The sequence below is a fragment of the Colossoma macropomum genome, unplaced genomic scaffold (assembly GCF_904425465.1).
Source record: "Colossoma macropomum unplaced genomic scaffold, Colossoma_macropomum, whole genome shotgun sequence".
Classification (NCBI taxonomy): Eukaryota; Metazoa; Chordata; class Actinopteri; order Characiformes; family Serrasalmidae; genus Colossoma; species Colossoma macropomum.
In genome coordinates this window covers 41,990,099-42,011,164 of record NW_023494805.1, presented here as the reverse complement: position 1 = coordinate 42,011,164, position 21,066 = coordinate 41,990,099, and the positions used below count along the sequence as shown (strand labels likewise).

General features: G+C 40.0%; 1 protein-coding gene across 5 annotated transcripts; it reads left to right on the top strand.

Annotated features, from left to right (window-relative positions):
* The first annotated feature begins 3,511 nt into the window (after nucleotides 1-3,511).
* LOC118825829 (complement factor H-related protein 5-like) lies at nucleotides 3,512-20,812 on the top strand. Of its 5 annotated transcripts, none has more exons than XM_036596667.1 (10): nucleotides 3,512-4,020; nucleotides 4,298-4,360; nucleotides 5,139-5,168; nucleotides 5,817-5,855; nucleotides 6,814-6,969; nucleotides 7,998-8,036; nucleotides 9,511-9,672; nucleotides 9,777-9,917; nucleotides 11,586-11,602; nucleotides 11,747-11,896. In XM_036596667.1, exons 1-10 carry the CDS (start codon nucleotides 3,795-3,797, stop codon nucleotides 11,747-11,749), a joined length of 876 nt encoding a protein of 291 aa, XP_036452560.1. In that variant the 5' UTR covers nucleotides 3,512-3,794; the 3' UTR covers nucleotides 11,750-11,896. The 5 variants fall into 5 exon arrangements, with proteins under 5 accessions (XP_036452560.1, XP_036452564.1, XP_036452559.1 ...); XM_036596666.1 differs by lacking the exons at nucleotides 9,777-9,917; nucleotides 11,586-11,602; nucleotides 11,747-11,896 and adding exons at nucleotides 19,312-19,455; nucleotides 20,461-20,477; nucleotides 20,653-20,812 and having other exon boundaries at nucleotides 3,513-4,020; XM_036596669.1 differs by lacking the exons at nucleotides 9,511-9,672; nucleotides 9,777-9,917; nucleotides 11,586-11,602; nucleotides 11,747-11,896 and adding exons at nucleotides 19,049-19,207; nucleotides 19,312-19,455; nucleotides 20,461-20,477; nucleotides 20,653-20,812 and having other exon boundaries at nucleotides 3,516-4,020.
* Nucleotides 20,813-21,066: the final 254 nt, after the last annotated feature.

Sequence of the window (21,066 nt, the reverse complement as noted above, 5' to 3'; positions counted from 1 at the left end):
TATTACAAATTTAAGGGGGTAAGCTAGTAAAGTGCTTAGATATGTGGGACCATGGATGACTGGGAATGGGCAAATCATGGAATAGACCTGCAGGGGCCTGGTTAGATGACTTTTGGGTTGCACAGACAGTGCAAGCATGGACATAGCCCTCAGTGTCTTCTTTTATATAAGGCCCCCAGAATTGGTGATGGATAAACTTAAGTGTTTTCTCTGCCCTGGGATGTCCAACAATGGGTGTACCATGCCCCCACATCAGTACCTTAGTCCAGAGAGTAGTTGGGACACAGAGACACACCTCAAGGGGCCATCACCTAGGTTAGGGTTTGTCTTCTGGGCCTTTAAGATCTCATCCTCCAGTGCCACCCAAACTTGCCCCACCACTCGGGACAATGGCATGACAGTCTTGGAAACAGGGTCTTTGCCTAATATTGCCTAGAGAGAGCATTAACCTTTGTGTTCTTAGTTTCAGGTCGATAAGTCAGAATGAAGTCTAAGCTTTCGATCCCCAGCATTGTAATTGCACGTGGGTGAGTTTTACCATCAATGGTGGACTTCTGTGACAAGATGGCACCTGCACCGGGGTTGGATACATTCAACTCCATCACAAAGGGATGACTAGGATCAAGGTGTATCAGGATAGGCATCTTAGTAAAATGTGCCTTAAGGGTTTCAAATCTTCTTTTGCGGCCGGCATCAATTTCACCTGTGTAGGTGCACCATGGTTGAGGGTAGTGATAGGTGCTGCTACAGAACTAAAGTTACATACAAATCTTCTGTAGAAATGATCAAACCCCAAAAAGCATTGTACCTGTTCCAGTGTGGTAGGAATGGGCTAGTAAAGTACCGCCTTAACCTTAGCAGGATCCATGGCTGTGTCTGTTGGAAAGATCAGGAACTCTAGGAAGGAGATTTGATACACATGAAACCATCTTGACATAAAAATGATTCTCTAATAGATGTTTCAGAAAATTTCACCGTCTATGTCAGGGTTCTGGTGGGCTTTTAGAGAAAATGAGAATGTCATACAGGTATTCAAAGACAGAACCGTTGTACAAATCCCAAAGCACATCATTGACCAGGGAATAAAAAACAGCTGGACTGTTAGACGAAGGGCATCACCAAGTACTCATAGTGATCACTAGGGGTGCTAAAAGCAGTTTTCCGTTCATCACCTTTTCTCACACATACTAGCTGATAGGCATGGTGCAGATCCAATTTGGTGAACACAGTGGCCCTCCACAGCAGTTCAAAGGCAGATAACATAAGAGGGAGTGGGTACTTTTTCTTTACTGTAATGCAGTTTAACCCCCTGGAATCAACATATGGGTACAGGCCCCCATCCTTCCCCATTCAGTACAAAGAAGAGCCGTGCCCAGGCAGGAGAAGCAGAGGGTTGAATCAGACCATTCTGTATAGCTGCCTTAATGCATTCTTCCATGGCTCTTGTCTCAGCAAAAGGAAAGTGAAATAATCGTCCATGAGGGGACACAGGCCCAGGTAGGATATCTAGAGTGCAATTGTGAGATCTATGTGGTGGGAGAGAGCCAGACTTTTTCTTGTTAAAACATCTGTCATGTCATGAAAGACCTCTGGAACCTAAGATAGATCGATTTCTGGGGTTTCCAGCGAGCCAGTTTGGGTCTGCTTTTGAAAACTTTGGTGCTAATACTTTTACAGTCGGTGCTAGTGATATGACAACTCTTAGTACAGTCTGATCCCCATTCTAAACCCCATTTACTAAACCAAACTGTGTTTACTTGGGTAACCCAGAACCATTGGGTTTTTTGGGAGGTTTTGATAAAAAAAAAACCACAAATGTTCTTATACTAAACCTCACCTATTCTCAGTCTTCTATGCTGGAAGTTAAATTCTACTTTGCCAGAACCCAGAGGACGAGCATCTAGTGCTTGTACAGAAAGAGAAATTGGACTAAATTTGTGCAATAGCTTGGCCAGGGTGACATCAAGATGGTTCTCCTTTACCAAGTGCTGGCTTTTGCTTGCTGATGGGGGCACTCATTCTAAAAACGACTGGCTAAACCACAGTAGAGACATTTGCCCTTGTGGTGACTGTGTTTCTTTTCTTCTAGAGAAAAGTGAGAAAGAACAAGTTGCATGGGGGTTCTTCCCCACCATGTGGAGACTGTGAGGGCTCCAAGGGAGCTGTCAACAAGGGTAATGCAGACGTTTGACCAGATGTGCTATCGTGTCTCCTTTCCCATCTCCTCTCATGGAAACGCTGGTCTACACAAACAGCAGTTGGTATTAGAGTCTCTAGAGACTCGATCCAGCCATGATTTGTTAGCTCATCATTCATAGCTTTGTAGCTTCGTAACTTCTAAGTCCGTTGTAGAAGTCTTTCAGTAATGCTTCATCTTTCCACTGCCTCTCATTGAAGGCCTGTCGCAGGGCAGCTGTGAAGGTGTCCACACTGCTACACACTGCTACTGCTCCTGAAGCGCTGTTGCCCACTCAAGGGCACGACAAGGCAGAAGAGAAATGGTGTAAGCTATCTGTGATTTTGCAGAAGGGGACTGTGAGGACTGCATCTCCAGGATCAAGAAGCACTGTCTGAGGAAGACTGTACATGCCTCAGGAGGCATAGGTGACTGGGGAGTAGGCTGGAGGGTAGGCTGGGTAGGAGCAGGACTTGGCTGATGCTGGGACTGGATTAAGTTGACCATGTATCTCCTGGAAGGCTTCTGCCAGATGATTGACCAAATTTGCCAATTGTTGTAGTTGATCCTGCTGGACTTCTAACATAACTCTTTGATTCGTTTCCTGCTTTGCTCATATTCTTGGCCCAGTACTGCTGTCAAAAATGTTAAAAAGCTGAACACGAATGCAGACCAGGAGACAGGGAAGGTTGTTGCTTCCAAAGTGGTTTAATCAAAAAATCAAAACAAAGCAAAGCAGCACAAGGGGTCAATCACAAAAACATAACAAAATCACACAGGATACAGAAATGCTCTTCATAGAGGGTCAAAAGAAAAAAAACCCACCAGTACAATTCTGTAACCAGAATGATTACAAAATGCAAGGCAAAAATCCCAGACACAGCAGCAGGCAGGTGGCTTCATGACAAATTTGTTACTGAGGGCTTAAAAAGCCAGCAAGATGAGGCCCAGGTGTACCACATATGTAACTAATACAGGGCGGTTCAAGCTTAAGCCATACCTAAAAAAAGTCTAGAAGTTATAAAAGCACAGGTGCTTTGGCAGCATCTGCTGTTCAGGTGAGGTATGACAATCTATCATGACAATCACTGTAACAGTAATATGACACTGTTATATAACAGTTATATTATGTACCATGACATGACAAAGTAATGTCAGTCTAATATGCCAGGGTTCAAATAAAGTTACTAATGGTTCCACAGTTTGTATAAACCTGTATGACATGCTCAGTCACATAGCCTCTAGGTTCTAAGTTCAGATTACAAAGTTTGTTTATTCTGTCCCAGAGCTTGACTTTGATCCCAAGGAAGGGGCTACCAGATGCCCCAAAGGTTGAATCCTAAAAATAGTGGCTGTGGTTGAAGGTGATCACGGAGAATCCACAGATCTACAAAAAGATGATCAGTCTTCAGCAAAAAGCTCATCTTTGGCTATGAAGAGTTTGTAAAACAACCCATAGAGGACACAGAGAAGGTACAGAGTACTGAAGTCCATGTTTGCTTTGGAAGCAACGTGTTTATGTAATACAGTGATTCCACAGCCCAGTGTTACCCTCTAAAACACCATCTCATTTACTGCTGATCAAACCTCTGGGTCAAGCACAGCTGTATCAGATGCAATGATGGTGAAGACAGAGACGGTTCTACAGTCAGCACTGCTGCTGTGTGTGTGCGGCGCACTGGCGCAGGAGTTCATGTCGCCGAACGTGAACATTATGGAAGAACTGGGGAAACTGAAGAACATGGAAGAACGACTGAGAACCATGGAAGAAAGGCTGCAAACAATGGAAGAAAAAATGCAGAACCAGAACACATTAGTAGAGCAACTGAAGAAGGAGAATGGAGGTAATTCTTAATGCTAAATCTTTGACAAATTGATCACAGGAAATAAATGTAATTTTTTTGATAATTTGTAATGCAGTTTTCAAGTTTGGCCTGAAGAGTCAGAGTTATTAACTAAGAAGTCTTTTAATGTTCATATTTAGAAAATTCAGGAAAAAAGATCATCAGAATGGAGGATGATTGGCGTCTGTGTTAGTTTAAGTGGAAGGATTTGGAAGTAAAGTTGGATGTCAGTGGACACATAATGACTAACCTATAAATCAATGTTTATTTTAACCAGCTCTGAAGACGACGGTGGAAACAATGCGGGCTAAACTGGAATCACTGCAGAGCATTAAAGCAGGTGAACCAGAACAAATAATGTCAATAATGTGTAATACAGTTACAATCAATAATACAATCAATAATTCAGTAATACTTTAGAAATTGTATGGTACTGCGCAAAAGTCAGAGACCGTTTATTTATTTATCTTTTCCTGTCAAAACAGTAATTAAAAGCATTTTGAGTGCTCAGTGTGTCACTCTTTACCTTTATTCCAGCTTCCATTCCTTTCAGGAGACTCACTTTCAGTTTCTCAAAGAATCTGCAGACACACCTCCAAAGTTCAGTCTTAGAAGCTGGTTGATCATTTTCTGAAGTAATCAAACACATTCAGTGGTGTTGAGGTCTGGACTCTGGGGTGGTCAGTCCATTGTTCAGCTTCTTTGTTTGATGTGTCCGTCTCCTTTTCTCAGTGAGGTTCTTCATGACAGCTACACATCCTTTCAGACCCACAGCGCTGAGTCGTCTTCTCATTTTCAATTTTTTTTTCACAAAGTGTCTATGACTAGCATTTTTTTATTATAAGTTCAATCTTGATGCTTTCTCAGCTCCATTCATCATTGTTTTACAGCTTACTACAAATGTTTTAAAATCTATTAAATATTAGCATGATAGCAGAATTTTATATATGCATCTGCAACAAAACTGGTTTTACAAAATTTGCTGAAAACCATTCAATTAGCATTTTCAAATTTGCATTTGGATTTGAATGAAGTCCAAAATATAGTTCATAACTATATACACACACATATATATATATATATATATATATATATATATATATATCTTTCTCTTCCAGGAGGCTCTGAGGGTCCAACAGTTACCCACGGTAATAATGACCACAAAAGCACTCACACAGTTCAATTGCTAATGCTGCCATAATAAAGCATGCTGTATGTTTGCTGGTGTAACAGGAGTGGTCCAGATGTAAAATAAAATTCAGGGGTGATGGTGGCAGCCTTTTCAGATATCTCCTCTAATACTGTGATTACTGTTGCGCTGACTTCGTTAATTTTCTAATACTTACAAGTTCTAATATATTTTAATGTCTGTTACAAGCCTCACATAAAACATATCGTCGTTGTCCAAAGAAAAACAAGTAAAATGATAACTTCGCGTTGGTCCTGTCATGAGGAGATCGCGAGGTCAATCCCTGGTGATGCTACAGCCATCTGCAGCCAGGAGTCCAAGAAAGCACAGTTGACCTCGCACTCTCTGGGTGGGTAGGATGGCCCCCCGTCTTCCCCCATCACTTAGCACAATGCTAGTCAGCGCAGGCGTCTGTTACCAAAAGAATTCGAATGAAATTATAGATTGAAAACCCTATAAAGTGGTTGGTAAAATGTCCTTAAACTCTGCTTCTGTCACATGGCATTGAAAACTCATTGAACATACCAGATAGCAATTAGACTGAGAAGCATTATCTTGCATGACATTCATCAAACGTTAAATAGTTTTTTCTCCTTTTCCCTTACAGGATCTTCTGACGTTCCCAGCGGGCCAGTAATTTCCCACGGTAATAATGACCACAGAAGCACTCACACTATTATTATTGTTAATGCTGCCATAAGAAAGTATATTATGTTTTTCTGGTTTAATGGGTGTGGATTGTCCAAACATTGCACCAATATTCAAACTGCCAATCGCACAGTCCTGTGGGGACAAATCAGGGGTCAGTTGGCATCTGCAGGGATTTGTGGGAACCGTTATAACCCTGTGTGGACAGTAACACACCTCAGTGTCAGATACAACAGGGGACGTGTTTTTAAACCCAGCATGTTAACAGAGTAAGACAGGCTCATTATGTTGGAATAATGACTTATGACTTAAAATTGACTAACTTTGTCAAAATAGTACAGGGAGATTCACTCGAAAGAGGCCCTGAATATTCTGTGATAACTCTCGGTAGGACGAAGCAATCTGAACAAAACAATGTGCAATGTGCTCCTCAGTATATGAAGCTTCGAACAAGCTGAGGTGCCCCTGTGTCGGAACACAGGGTAGGCGCCGGACAGCCGCCACGACGTTCAACCTCCATTTGCAACTTCCGGGTGCAGACCCCCGTACCCCTTCATGTGGTTCAGATTGCTTCATCCTAACGGGAGTTACAACAGAACATTCGGGCCTCTTTCGAGTGAATCTCCCTGTAGTTATTTTACTTTCTCAAAATGGTGAGTCATTTTCTCAAAATATTGACTTACTCTGAAAAAATAACATTTTCTTGAAATATCGATGTAATGTGAAAAGACTAGTTATGTCATGAAATTTTAGCATGTTGTGAAGGGAAGCTGGCATTTTCAAATTCTTTAAAAACTACAAAACCACACAAACAGAGATGATATGAGGCTTTGTTCCTACAGCCGTTCTCTGCTGTATTGTGAATTGAAAGCATTGTTGATTTCTCTCTTTTTAATCTCTACACAGTAAACAGGTGGAACCTCTAAGTCTGTTGTCTGAATGTCTCTTATTTTCAGTCGATGAATGTGGAGACTACCCCACTATTAAAAATGGAAATCTTTACGTGGATCAATATGCATTAACATTCTGGTGTTATCCGCCTTACAAACTCAGAGGACCAGAACAAGTAATGTGTTTTAGTGGACAATGGTCAGAGGTGCCTATTTGTGAAGGTCAGTGTCACAGTTTGTATTCAATTTTTTTTTTCTTTATTTCACAGAATCATCATTCTTGTTGTATTTAAACTCTGCAAGAAGTAATTCTCTTATTTCACTGTTTTTCATGGAAACAAAAGCCTTACAACCTTGAAACACCCAGGAGAAAATGATCCAATCAGGATTGTTCTCTCTGTGGTATCCAAGCAGATACAGCTGAGCGAGCTCTCCCATTGGTTAGGACTTCAGGAGCCGGACAGAAGGCTTTACACGTTAAATTAACTGGCAACATAATTAAGAAGCGACAGAGGAATTAACCAAACACAGTCTGATTTACGATGGGACAACTTTAGTAAGAAAAACGTCACTTTAAGTTTTGAAGTTCTAGATATGTCATAGATTGTGAATATAGGTTGTAGCCTAAGCAGGTTTGGGTTAGTTGTTAGGAATGGAAAACAGCGGCGGCAGCTCTATGTCAGAACTCTTTACTGAGTCACGGTAACACTGATACATACAAGCTCAGATATACAATAATGGCACTTATAAGCCTCAAATGTCCACTATTAATCAAGAATGGCCAGAAAATGTTTATATGGCAAATCCCACAGGTGCGCTGGCAGTCATTTCGTTTTCACATTTATGGCCCAAACTAAAGGCCTGGTCACAGTTCACCAATGATAAAAACTGCCTATGTAGAATCAAGAGAAATACCCAAGCAGCAGTTACAGTTAGATATAGAAACATGTTCATTATGACTCTCAAGTCTTTTACTGAAAGCTGTTTGTTCTAAATTAAACACAGCATCTAGTGACATATTTAAGGATTGACTTCTTTACTGACCAAAAGAATTAAAATGAAATTATAGATTGCAAACCCTACAGAGTGATTTGTAAAATGTCCCTAAACTCTGTTTCTGTCACAGGCACTAAAAAAATCACTCAAAACTCCTTTTTTTGTTTTGAACATACCAGAGAACAGTCACACGTAGAAACGTTTTCTTGCATTACATTCATCAAACGTTCCTTTTTCTCCATTCTCTCTTACAGTGGAATCTGACGTTCACAGCGGGCCAGTACCTTCCCACGGTAATAATGACCACCATAGCACTCACACTGTTATTACTGTTAACACTGCCATGAGAAAGTATATTATGGTTTTCTGGTGTAACAGGAGAGGAGTTTGATCTGTGGACTGTCCCTTTAAAGACAAACATTGCACCAATAAGCAAACTGCCAGTCGGACAGTCCTGTGGGGACAAACCAGGGGTCAGTTGGCATCAGCAGGGATTTATGGGTTCCACAGTAACCCTGTGTGGACAGTAACATACCTCAGTGTCAGATACAACAGTGAACATGTTTTGCAGTCTTTAAATCCAGCATGTTAACAGAGTAAGACATGCCTGTTATTGTTGGAATACTGACTTCATTTCTTAACATATTGACTCACTATGTCAAACTAACAAGATACTTTCTTAAAAATGGCTTTTTTTCTCAAAATACTGACTCACTAATTTGGAATAATGATTTATACCACCTTACTGTCACTCTTACAGGAGACAAGGTCGGATGCAATTGCTAGGTGCTTAATTAAACACACTTAGAGTAAAAACAGTCCAGGTAAACAGCAGCAATCAGGACAATGCAGAAATCCAAAATTCAGAAAATGTTTATCATTTAATAAGGTCTAATGTGAAAGAGCATGAAGGCTAAAACAGAGAACGCTGACAAACCAGCCAGACTCTGCAAACAGACGGAGCAAACTAAGGATATTTAAAAGGGGATTGATGAGAACCAGGTGAGGAAATGTGTGAAGAGAGGGTGGAGCCAGTGATCGATAGGCCGGGGACGTTGAACGTGGGAGAGTGGGAGGGGTAGACTCATGTTGAAATGACTTATTTTCTCAAAAAACTCAAAAGTTCAAAAAATGACACATTTACACAAAACATGGATGTACTTTGTCAAAATAATGACTTTAGATCTCATAATACTGACTTATGACTTATAAGACATAATTTCAGAAGAAATCAGAGGTGCTAAGTCAATATTGTGCATAAGTTATTCCGAAGTACTGAGTCAGTAATCTTTATTTTGTGATTCTAAGCCAATATTTTGACATAGTGCCGCCATAAAAAAAGAAAAACAACAAAAATAAAAAAACAAAAAATACTGTGATTTTCTTCAAACTGGCAGGACTGGGCTTCCGTAGTTTTTAACATTTGTAAGGTATGGACATAAACAAAAGTGCTGCATAACTGGTCAGTAAGGAAAGTAACACTACACGCCACTGCTGACCACAATGTGACTCACAAACTTCAGACGTATTTAGTTGCACGTAAACCATTCACTGCTGGACACAAAGCTGGACACACAAGCAGACGTTGAGGGTGTCCTGCAACTGCTTCAATGTCACACAAGCTGTTTAGGACTTTACCTGATTAGGACTTTAATTAGTGTTCCTTTCTCTGAACTGATAAATTGGTATTTATGTTTACAGACAATTTCTCCATGTAATAATTCTGTAATCTCATCTTCACTAAACACCAATGTCTGTTACTGTCAGTCAGGAACTGTGGAGATTTACCCACTATTGAACATGGAGATGTTACGGAGGATCAAGATCGGAGGGTATTAACAGTTCAGTGTGCTGCATTTTACAAACTCGAAGGACTAGAAGAAGTAAGGTGTGTTAACAGGAAATGGTCAGATCTGCCTGTTTGTAAAGGTCAGTTTCACTTGCTGTTTAACACAAATGAAAGATGCTGAAAGTGTAAATTCACTAATTCAGCTAATCTGCAGATGATTTATGACTGTTCTCTGTTTCCTCAGCTCCATGTAGACTAGATCAGTCAAAGTTTTACTATCCTGAAAAAGAGTACATGCTGCATGGAGAGGAGGAAGGGTTTTACTGTAGTTTTCGACACAAAATACATGTCAAATGTGAGAACGGAAGAGCGTACTACAGAGGATGTGAGTGTCCTTCATGCCCATCCTGCACACAAACAGTCTGTATTCTTATCTATTCTTATCTGTATACAGTTACTGACTCTACTGTTACTCACACAATTCAGCTCACTTACTATGAACTTCATTACTGATTGGTTTCCACAAACCTCTGAGGCGGCCCGCACGCAGACATTCTGGGAAAGGAAAACATGGTGTCACTGTTCTTGGAAGAAAACCTCAAAAATGATAACTTCACAGGAGAAGGAAAAAACATAGTCTACTATTAACGTAAGTCTATGGAACCAGACTTTTTTTAACTCATTCTGAGTCATTTCTTTCAGTGCATTTATAATGACATTTACTTGTAAAGGGCAACAGGCATTTTCAAATTATGTCGAAAACTGAAAAACATCAAAAAAGGTTTTCTTCCAACAACAGCGATATATACATATATATGTTCAGGTGTTCAGCCACACCCATTGGTTACAGGTGTATAAAATTAAGCACACAGCCTTGCAGTCTCAGTAGACAAAGACTGGCAGAAGAATAGTAGCTCAGTGACTTTAAACATGGCTCTGTCATAGGATGTCACCTCTGCCACAAGTCAGTTTGTGAAATGTCTGTCCTGCTAGATCTGCCCCAGACAACCGTAAGTGCTATTATTGTGAAAGCACAGTGCTGATCCTCTGCTGAGTCACTCACTACAGAGTTACAAACTGTCTCTGGAGGAAACATCAGCAAAAGAACTGCACATTAGGAGCTTCATGAAATGGGTTTCTATGGCTGAGCAGCTGCACACGAGCCTAAGATCAAAAAGCACAACGTCAAGCGTCAGATGGATTGGAGTAAAGCGCCGCCACTGGACTCTGGAGCAGTGGAACCGTGTTCTGAGTGACGAATCAGCTTCTCCATCGGTCAGTCTGATGGACGAGTCTGGGTTTGGCGAATGCCAGGAGAACGTTACCTGCCTGACTGCACTGTGCCAGCTGTAGAGTTTGGTGGAGGAGGGATGATGATATGGGGCTGTTTTTCAGGGGTTGGTCTAGAACCCTCAGTTCCAGTGAAGGGAAATCTTAATGCTTCAGCACCAAGACATTCTGGACAATTGTAGCTTCCAACTTTGTGGGAACAGTTTGGGGAAGAACCTTTCCTGTTCCAGCATGACTGAGCCCCAGTGACCAAAGCAGCTCCATAAAGGCCTGACTGGGTGAGTTTGGTGTGGAAGAACTTGACTGACCTATGGATTTAGAATGGGAGTCATAAAAGCGTCCTTTCTGTGTGGTGGTTGTGTGGGTTTCCTCCGTGTACACAGTCCAAAGACATGCAGTCAGGTCAATTGGACACACTAAATTGCCCCTGAGTGTGAATGTGCATGTCTGTCTGCCCTGTGATGGACTGGCGACCTGTCCAGGGTGTATCCTGCCTTCTGCCCAATGACAGCTGGGATAGGCTCCAGCACCCCACCGCAACCCAGAAGGATAAGTGATTTAGATGATGTGTGTGTGTATATGTGTATATAATATATATATAGTCTGTGCAAAATGGTCTGTCTGTGCAGGAGCCGCTCTGAGGTTTCTCTGCTCTGCTTTTAAGAAAACTGAAAGTGTGCGCAACATTTTTTCATTTCTGAGGGATTTTATTTAGCTTGCATTTGTGTCATAAGAACTTGATGACTGTTTCTTTTGTTTTCAGGTGGTGATTACGATTGGGTGAGTATATAAACGCAATATCCCAGCATTTCAAATAGTTCTGCGTTGTAAGATTTGATAAGGCAGAAGTAGAAGTCACTGCTAATAATAGTGCTAAGTCATTGTAATAAAGTGTGTAATTAATGATTTTTCTTGTGTTTACAGTGAGATCTGTGTGAACGTCTTTCTGCTACAGCTTTTACTGAAACACACAAAACTGCAGAGCGACTGGAACGACCTGTAACTGCTTTAACTTTAAGCGTCACTGTAACGTTTCTCAGAACGTCCAATTAAACGCAGATCCTACATAGAGAACTGTGGAGAACTGTGGTTCTTTCTTCTCGTCAAAGTTTCCTGTGTGATCTTTAGTGGTTCTGATGTTTTACTCTTGGAGAGGATTTTCCCGCATGAGCATCATATTTATCTTAAAAACAAACATAAATGACACAATCACTGTGGGGGGTAACCTAATCACCTCACATTGATTAATACCACTCTGTTATTACACTGTACCTACATAACAACTACACAGGAACTTTCCTGTAGTGTTAAAGCTACACTTTAAAATAAGTGGACAGTACCTGTGTTGTTGTTATGTAGGTACTGTGTAATAATGGAGTGGTAATATAGACACTGCTTTGGGGGAAATGCAACACATTTAATTTATGTTATATACGTTACATGTTAAGATAGGTGGAAATCTGCTGTACTGTCACATTACAGAATGGTTTAAAGCTGAAAGTGGCTACTGTGTCACAGCACTAACAACATAAATGACAGCTACCTTTTAGGAAAGCTGGCAGATACAGTATGAGTAATGTCTTAATGTAAGTTATTAAATACTTCCTTTTACTGCTGGGAAAAAAGCTTCTTAAAAAAACTGTTGTTACAATGTGATTACAAACGTAATTACATTTCTGTTATTACCCTTCTGTAATTACATAAGAGAGAATTGGCTGTTACAACTATTAAGATACACTTGTGTAATTACATGAGGCAAAACTGAACTTGATACACGTGTACTTACATAAGGTGTACTTCTGTGATCCATCTGTAACACTGACTTAATCATTAGTAGTTACATTGTTATTGCATATGTTGTTTACATGTAAGTACATAGTTATTAGAGATACTTAATATAAAGTGGGATTAACTCATTTTAATATTAGACAAAGATAACAGAAGTAAACACAAAATGCTGTTTTTAAATGATGATTTCATTTATTGAAGGAAAAGTGCTGTTTAGCCCTACCTGACACTATGTGAAAAAGTAATTGCCCCCTTAGCTAGTAAATCAGCTAACCAAATTCAATTAACTGTTGGGTTCAATTTCACCAGCTACACCAAGGTATGACTGCCAGACCTGCTGAATCTAAACATCACTTAAACAGAACTGTCTGGCAATGTGAAGCAGGTAGAGGGTCTCAAATAGCAGCACATGATCCCATGTTATAAAGAGATTCAAATACAGGTGTGAAACAAAGTCACTGAAATCTATCGTCTGGAAAGGGTTACAAAGCAGCTGCTAAGACTCTGGGATTCCAGCAAATACAGTGAGAGCCATTATCCACAAAGGGAGAACACTTGGAACAGTGGTGAACCTTCCCAGGAGTGACTGGCCTACCACAATTTCAGAGAGCGCATTGACAACCCATCCAGGAGGTCCCAAAAGAACCTAAACAAACATATAAAGAACTGCAGGCCTCACTTGCCTCATTTAAGGTCAGTACACACGATTCCACATTAAGAAAGACACTGGGCAAAAATGGCATCCATGGGAGAGCTGCAGGGCACAAATCACTCCTGACCAAAAAGAACACAAAGCCTCGTCTCACATTTGCCAAAAACATCTAGATGAACCCCCGGACTATTGGAATAATATTCTGTGGACTGATGAGTTGGAACTTTTTGGAAGACGTGGGTCCCGTTACATCAGGTGTAAAACCAACACCACATTCCACCATAAGAACATCATACCAACAGTGAAACATGGTGGTGGTAGTGTGATGGTCTGGGGCTGCTTTGCTTCTGCAGGACCTGGACGACTTGTCATAATTGATGGAACCATGAATTCTGCTCTCTATCAGAAAATCCTGAAGGAGAATGTCCACCTGTCAGTTTGTGACCTAAAGCTCAAGCGCAGTTGGGTTATGCAGCAGGACAACGATCTGAAACACACAAGCAAGTCCAGCTCTGAATGGATCAAAAGAAACAAAAGTAAGGTTTTGGAGTGGCCGAGTCAAAGTCCTGACTTGAATCCCACTGAGATTCTGTGGCAAAACCTTAAAAGGGCAGTTCATGCTCAAAAACCCCCCAATGTACCCGAATGAAAACATTTCTGCAAAGAGTGGGCTGCAGTTCCTCCACAGCGATGTAAAAGACTCATCGCAAGCTATCGCAAGCATTTGATTGCAGATGTTACTCCCAAGGCTGGCACAGCCAATTATTTGGTTTAGGGAGGCAATTACTTTTTCACATGGGTGATTTAGGTTTTGAACAAATCTTTTTCTTCAATAAATGAAATGATCATTTAAAATCTGCATTTTGTGTTTACTTGTGTTGCCTTCATCTTAAATTAAAATTAGTTGGAGGATCTGAAACATTCTAATGTGACCAATCAGCAAAAATACAAGAAATTGGGTGAGGGGCAAATACTTTTTCATAGCACTGTACTTCCCCCCTTTTAGAAGCTGATTTAAGTCATCAAAATATTCTAATCCTGGAAATATTTCTGATATGGACAATTAGACTCTCAAACTATCCTACTTGTAGTTTTACACGAGGCTAAAGTCGGCTTCTTCTTCACCAGCTTCTTGTTAAAATTTTTTCGTTCCACCTTAAATGATGCAGCAGTTATCATTATAATGCCTGAAGGACAAGAATGCAACTGCTGCACCATTTAAGGTGGAACGAGAAAATTTGAACAAGACGCTGGCAGATATGAAGCTGACTTCAGCTTTGTAGTTTTAATGTTGGTAGTATTTTTGATAAGGTGATTTAAGCTATCAGAATATCCTACCTGGAGTTTAGGTAGGACTAGTTTAGGTTTACGGGAGGACATTTCGACAAGGCAGCACAATTCGTCACATATGCTGATAACTGATCTAATGTGTTAGGACTTCTTTTCAGCTCCTGAAGTCCTGACCAATAGGAGAGCTCAATTAGCTATATCTACCTAGATACCACAGAGAAGAACTACCCCTGATTATCTCATCTGTCACATCAACTACTGATAACATTTGGCAGGGTATTTTTGGCAGGGTAATGTCAATGTAATGTAGCAGGTTTAAATAAAATGTTACCAATTTTTACTTACTGTTTTATAAGCCTGTGTTACGTGTTCCGTCACATGGCCTATGAGTTCTAAGTTCAGATTAGAAAGTTTGTTTGTTTTTCCCAGATCTTGGCTTTGATCCTGGTAAAGGGGCTACCAGACACCCCAAAGGTTGAATCCTAAAAAATAGTTGCTGTGGTTGAAGGTGATCAAGGGGAATCAACTGATCTACAAAAAGATGATTGTTTTCACTGAAAAGCTCATCTTTGGCTATGAAGAATTTGTAAAACAACCCATAGAGAACACCGAGAAGGTACAGAGTACTGAAGTCCATATTTGCTTTGGAAGCAACGTGTTTATGTAATACAGTGATTCCACAGTCCAGTGTTACCCTCTAAAACACCATCTCATTTACTGCTGATCAAACCTCTGGGTGAAGCACAGCTGTATCAGACGCAGTGATGGTGAAGACAGAGACGGTTCTACAGTCAGCACTGCTGCTGTGTGTGTGCGGCGCACTGGCGCAGGACTTCATGTCGCCGACCGTGAACATTATGGAAGAACTGGGGAAACTGAAGAACATGGAAGAACGACTGAGAACCATGGAAGAAAGACAGAAAACCATGGAAGAAAGACAGAAAACCATGGAAGAAAAAATGCAGAACCAGAACACATTAGTGGAGCAACTGAAGAAGGAGAATGGAGGTAATTCTTAATGCTAAATCTTTGACAAATTGATCACAGGAAATAAATGTAATTTTTTTGATAATTTGTAATGCAGTTTTCAAGTTTGGCCTGAAGAGTCAGAGTTATTAACTAAGAAGTCTTTTAATGTTCATATTTAGAAAATTCAGGAAAAAAGATCATCAGAATGGAGGATGATTGGCGTCTGTGTTAGTTTAAGTGGAAGGATTTGGAAGTAAAGTTGGATGTCAGTGGACACATAATGACTAACCTATAAATCAATGTTTATTTTAACCAGCTCTGAAGACGACGGTGGAAACAATGCAGGCTAAACTGGAATCACTGCAGAGCATTAAAGCAGGTGAACCAGAACAAATAATGTCAATAATGTGTAATACAGTTACAATCAATAATACAATCAATAATTCAGTAATACTTTAGAAATTGTATGGTACTGCGCAAAAGTCAGAGACCCTTTATTTATTTATCTTTTCCAGTCAAAACAGTAATTAAAAGCATTTTGAGTGCTCAGTGTGTCACTCTTTACCTTTATTTTAGAAGTAATCAAACACATTCAGTGGTGTTGAGGTCTGGACTCTGGGGTGGTCAGTCCATCGTTCAGCTTCTTTGTTTGGTGTGTCCGTCTCCTTTTCTCAGTGAGGTTCTTCTTGACAGCTGCACATCCTTTCAGACCCACAGCGCTGAGTCGTCTTCTCATTTTCAATTTATTTTCACAAAGTGTCTATGACTAGCATTTTTTCAAGGTCAATTTTGATGCTTTCTCAGCTCCATTCATCATTGTTTTTACAGCTTACTACAAATGTTTTAAAATCTATAAAATATTAGCATGATAGCAGAATCATTTTATACATGCATCTGCAACAAAACTGGTTTTACAAAATTTGCTGAAAACTCTGAATTGTACAGTATTGAACTGTGATTTCAAACTTTAAAATGTTGAAAATGATTATTATGACATCATATTGTGGACTTTATACAAATTCAAATGCATATTTGAAATGCTAACTCAATACAATTGCATTTCCAGTTTGAGTGTGGATTTGCATTTCTATGTATAATGACTTGAAAACTTTAATATGGAAATACTTTTTGACATTTTCTGTTGTTTTAATGTGGAACTGATGCTTGACCGACTGTGAGAGCTTGTGGCTGCACAAACACCAATATTAGTGACGTCATGATGGTTTCAGGCAGAGGCTCACAGGACTGTTGGAGAAACACTGTCCTGCACATTTTAGTGCTTTCACTGCTTTAACACACCCATTACAAACAGTCAGAGCTGGACGGCCCATTTTTCCAAAATCATCTTATTGTTGAGGTCCTCCAGGAGCAGGGTTTGGAAACACTGCGCAAACCTACAGAGGCCCTGAACCTCATTAGTAAGAACATCCATTGTTGGCCCTCCTGCTCCTCCGACAGTGCTGTGAGCATCTACCTGAGGTTGACCACGATGTCACTCATGTTGGGGTGCAGACTCAAGCTCACTTAGTCAGAAATCAGTTCCACATGAAACAACTATGAATCTCTTTGGACAGAATTATTTGCGGCCTAGTTACCAGTATTAAAATGTCACTAGCAGCGGTTGCTAATGCTTCAGTAACGCCAAAGTTTAGACTCATCACTTCCTCTTAAAACATGCCAAGACCCTTCCAACGTCCTGCCCACTGTGTTTGATTGACAGGAAGCCTCATTGACAGTGAAAATCCAATTGCAAACAGGAAATGCAGTTGCAAATCGGAAATTGTTTTTTCCGTTTTCAATGTCCGAGTCACACCACTGAATCAAGACAAAATGAAACATCAAAAGCACTTTGGCTGCGTTCACATTACCAGGTTAAAGTGGCACAAATCCGATTTTTTTGCCCTGATGTGACTCAGATCTGATGTTTCCAGAGCTGTGTGGACACACAAATCTGATCTTTTCAAATCCGACCTGAGCCACTTTCATATGTGATCCTAGATTGGATACGTATTCATGTGCTTTTTTTCCCGCTGCGCTACACCATCATTCAGCGTTACCATGGCAGCAGCGCCGAACAGAAGTTAAAGCCTGTAAACGGTGGAAAAGCAGCTTATCTCACCTTTTTCTCCTTCGTCTCGCTCTAATAATGAAGCTGAGAGCTGATCAGAGTTAATGATCTTCTCAGCGAAGCTCGTTCTGCTCGTTAGTTTGTGCTGATGATGCACGTGATTCATTCAGGACGCCGGTTCGTCACATTAACGACTGTTTTGAATCACTTACCCAAACGAGTGTGAACCATCATGTCAGAGAGATCAGATCTGAGCAAAAAATCATATTTGAGCACCGAGGCTTGTAATGTGAACGTAGTCTTTGCTTTTCTGTATTAACTTTTTCCAGTCATTATGCAGAGAATTATGTCTTTATTAATGCAGACTCACATGGGAAATACAATTTTAAATACTAGACTTTTAAAAATTTTAAAAGTCTTTAAATCCAGCATGTTAACAGAGTAAGACATGCCTGTTATTGTTGGAATACTGACTTCATTTCTTAACATATTGACTCACTATGTCAAACTAACAAGATACTTTCTTAAAAATGGCTTATTTTCTCAAAATACTGACTCACTAATTCGGAATAATGATTTATACCACCTTACTGTCACTCTTACAGGAGACAAGGTTGGATGCAATTGCTAGGTGCTTAATTAGACACACTTAGAGTAAAAACAGTCCAGGTAAACAGCGGCAATCAGGACAATGCAGAAATCCAAAATTCAGAAAACCATAAACAGTCAATAAGGTTGAATCCAAAAGAGCATAAAGGGTAAAACAGACAATGCTGAGAAACCAGCTAGACTTTGCAAACAGACGGAGCAAACTGAGGATACTTAAAAGGGGATTGATGAGAATCAGGTGAGGAAATGTGTGAAGAGAGGGTGGAGCCAGTGATCGATAGGCCAGGGATGCTGAACGTGGGAGAGTGGGAGGGGTAGACTCATGTTGAAATGACTTATTTTCTCAAAAAACTGTTCAAAAAATGACACATTTACACAAAACATGGATGTACTTTGTCAAAATAATGACTTGCTATATCAAAATAATGACCTTAGATCTCATAATACTGACTTATGACTTCTAAGAGATAATTTTAGAAGAAATCAGAGGTGCTAAGTCAATATTGTGCATAAGTTATTCCGAAGTACTGAGTCAGTAATCTTTATTTAGTGATACTAAGCCAATATTTTGACATAGTGCCGCCATAAAAAAGAAAAACAACAAAAATAAAAAAACAAAAAATACTGTAATTTTCTTCAATCTGGCAGGACTGGGCTTCCATAGTTTTTCCACAGTGACCCACAAACTTCAGACATATTTAGTTGCATATAAAGCATTCACTGCTGGACACAAAGCTGGACACACAACCATGTGTTTATGATAAATTGGTATTTATGTTTACAGACAATTTCTCCACATAATAGTCCTGTAATCTCATCTTCACTAAACACCAATGTGTGTTATTTTCAGCTCTCTGTGGAGATTTACCCACTATTGAACATGGAGATGTTACGGAGGATCAAGATCGGAGGGTATTAAAAGTTCAGTGTGCTGCACTTTACAAACTCGAAGGACCAAAGGAAGTAAGGTGTGTTAACAGGAAATGGTCAGATCTGCCTGTTTGTAAAGGTCAGTTTCACTTGCTGCTTAACACAAATGAAAGAAGCTGAAAGTGTAAATTCACTAATTCAGCTAATCTGCAGATGATTTATGACTGTTCTCTGTTTCCTCAGCTCCATGTAGACTGGATCAGTCAAAGTTTCGTTTTCCTCAAGATAAATACATGCAGCATGGAGAACAGGACTGGTTTTTTTGTCTTTCCTCTCTGTCCTATGTAGATGTCAAATGTGATAACGGAAGAGCGCTCTACAGAGGATGTGAGTGTCCTTCATGTCTGTCCTGCACATAAACTCTCTGCTCTTATCTGAGTTACTGACTTTACAGTTACTCACACACATACAAGGCAAGCCTGTACACAGACATCTTGGAAAGGGGAAAAGAGCAACGTGCTTGTAAGTTAATAACTGCAATACAGTAAATGGTTTATATATATATATATATATATATATATATATATATATATATATATATATATATATATATATGTATACACATATCACATTTTAGTATTAGTAGGGAAATAGGTGTTTCAGCCACACCCATTGCTAACAGGTGTATAAAATTAAACTCATAGACAAACACTGACAGTAGAATAGTAGCTCAGTGACTTTAAACATGGCTCTGTCACAGGATGTCACCTCTGCCACAAGTCAGTTTGTGAAATGTCTGTCCTGCTAGATCTGCCCCGGACAACCGTAAGTGCTATTATTGTGAAAGCACAGTGCCGATCCTCTGCTGAGTCACTCACTACAGAGTAGTGGAGGAAACATCAGCAGAAGAACTGCACATTAGGAGCTTAACGAAATGGGTTTCTATGGCTGAGCAGCTGCACACAAGCCTAAGATCAAAATGCACAATGCCAAGCATCGGCTGGGATGGTGAGAGCCCTGACCTCAACCCCATCGAACACCTTTGAGATGAACTAGAATGATTGCGAGCCAGGCCCTCTCGTCCAACATCAGTGTCTGACCTCCCAAATGTTAAAAATAACCACTTTACCCTAAACAGGTCAGCGTGCGTTATTGAGAGAAAACTCAGGTAGGCGGTCAGTACCTCACTGAAACAGATACTGAAGAAGAGCCTTATAAAACACAGTTGTTACTCACGCCAACCAAGAGGGAACGCGAACAGTCTGGTCTGTGCAGAGCTGCTCTGAGGTTTCTCTGCTCTGCTTTTAAGAAAACCGAACATTTTTCATTTCTGAGGGATTTTATTTAGCTTGCGTTTGTGTTGTAATTGATGACTGTTTCTTTTGTTTTCAGGTGGTGATTATGATTGAGTAAGTATAAACATAATCTCAGCATTTCAAACGATTCCTCCTTGTAAGTTTTGATATGGCAGAAGGAGAAATAACTGTATCGGTGTAGTTATCCTGTACCTGTTATACACCGCTAATAATAGTGCTAAGTCATTGTAATAAAGTGTGTAATTAATGATTTTTCTTGTGTTTACAGTGAGATCTGTGTGAACGTCTTTCTGCTACAGCTTTTACTGAAACACACAAAACTGCAGAGCGACTGGAACGACCTGTAACTGCTTTAACTTTAAGCGTTACTGTAACGTTTCTCAGAACGTCCGATTAAAAGCAGATCCTGAATAAAGAACTGTAGAGAACTGTGGTTCTTTCTTTGCGTCAAAACATGTTTCCTGTGTGATCTTTAGTGGTTCTGATGTTTTACTCTTGCAGTGGAAGCATCATACTTATTATTATTATTATAATGTCTGATGGACAAGAATGTAACCATTTAAGGTGGAACAAGAAAATTTGAACAAGACGCTGGCAGACATGAAGCTGACTTCAGCTTTGTAGTTTTAATGCTGGTAGCACTTTGATAAGGTGATTTAAGCTATCAGAATATCCTACCTGG

What these genes read in the sequence shown, in the direction of transcription:
- LOC118825829 (XM_036596666.1), top strand. Translation starts at nt 3,795, where the DNA reads ATGATGGTGAAGACAGAGACGGTTCTACAGTCAGCACTGCTGCTGTGT. An exon ending in GGGTCCAACAGTTACCCACG is followed by an intron (nt 5,169 to 5,816) that starts GTAATAATGACC and finishes TTTCCCTTACAG; the next exon opens with GATCTTCTGACGTTCCCAGC. An exon ending in AGATCTGCCTGTTTGTAAAG is followed by an intron (nt 9,673 to 19,311) that starts GTCAGTTTCACT and finishes CTGTTTCCTCAG; the next exon opens with CTCCATGTAGACTGGATCAG.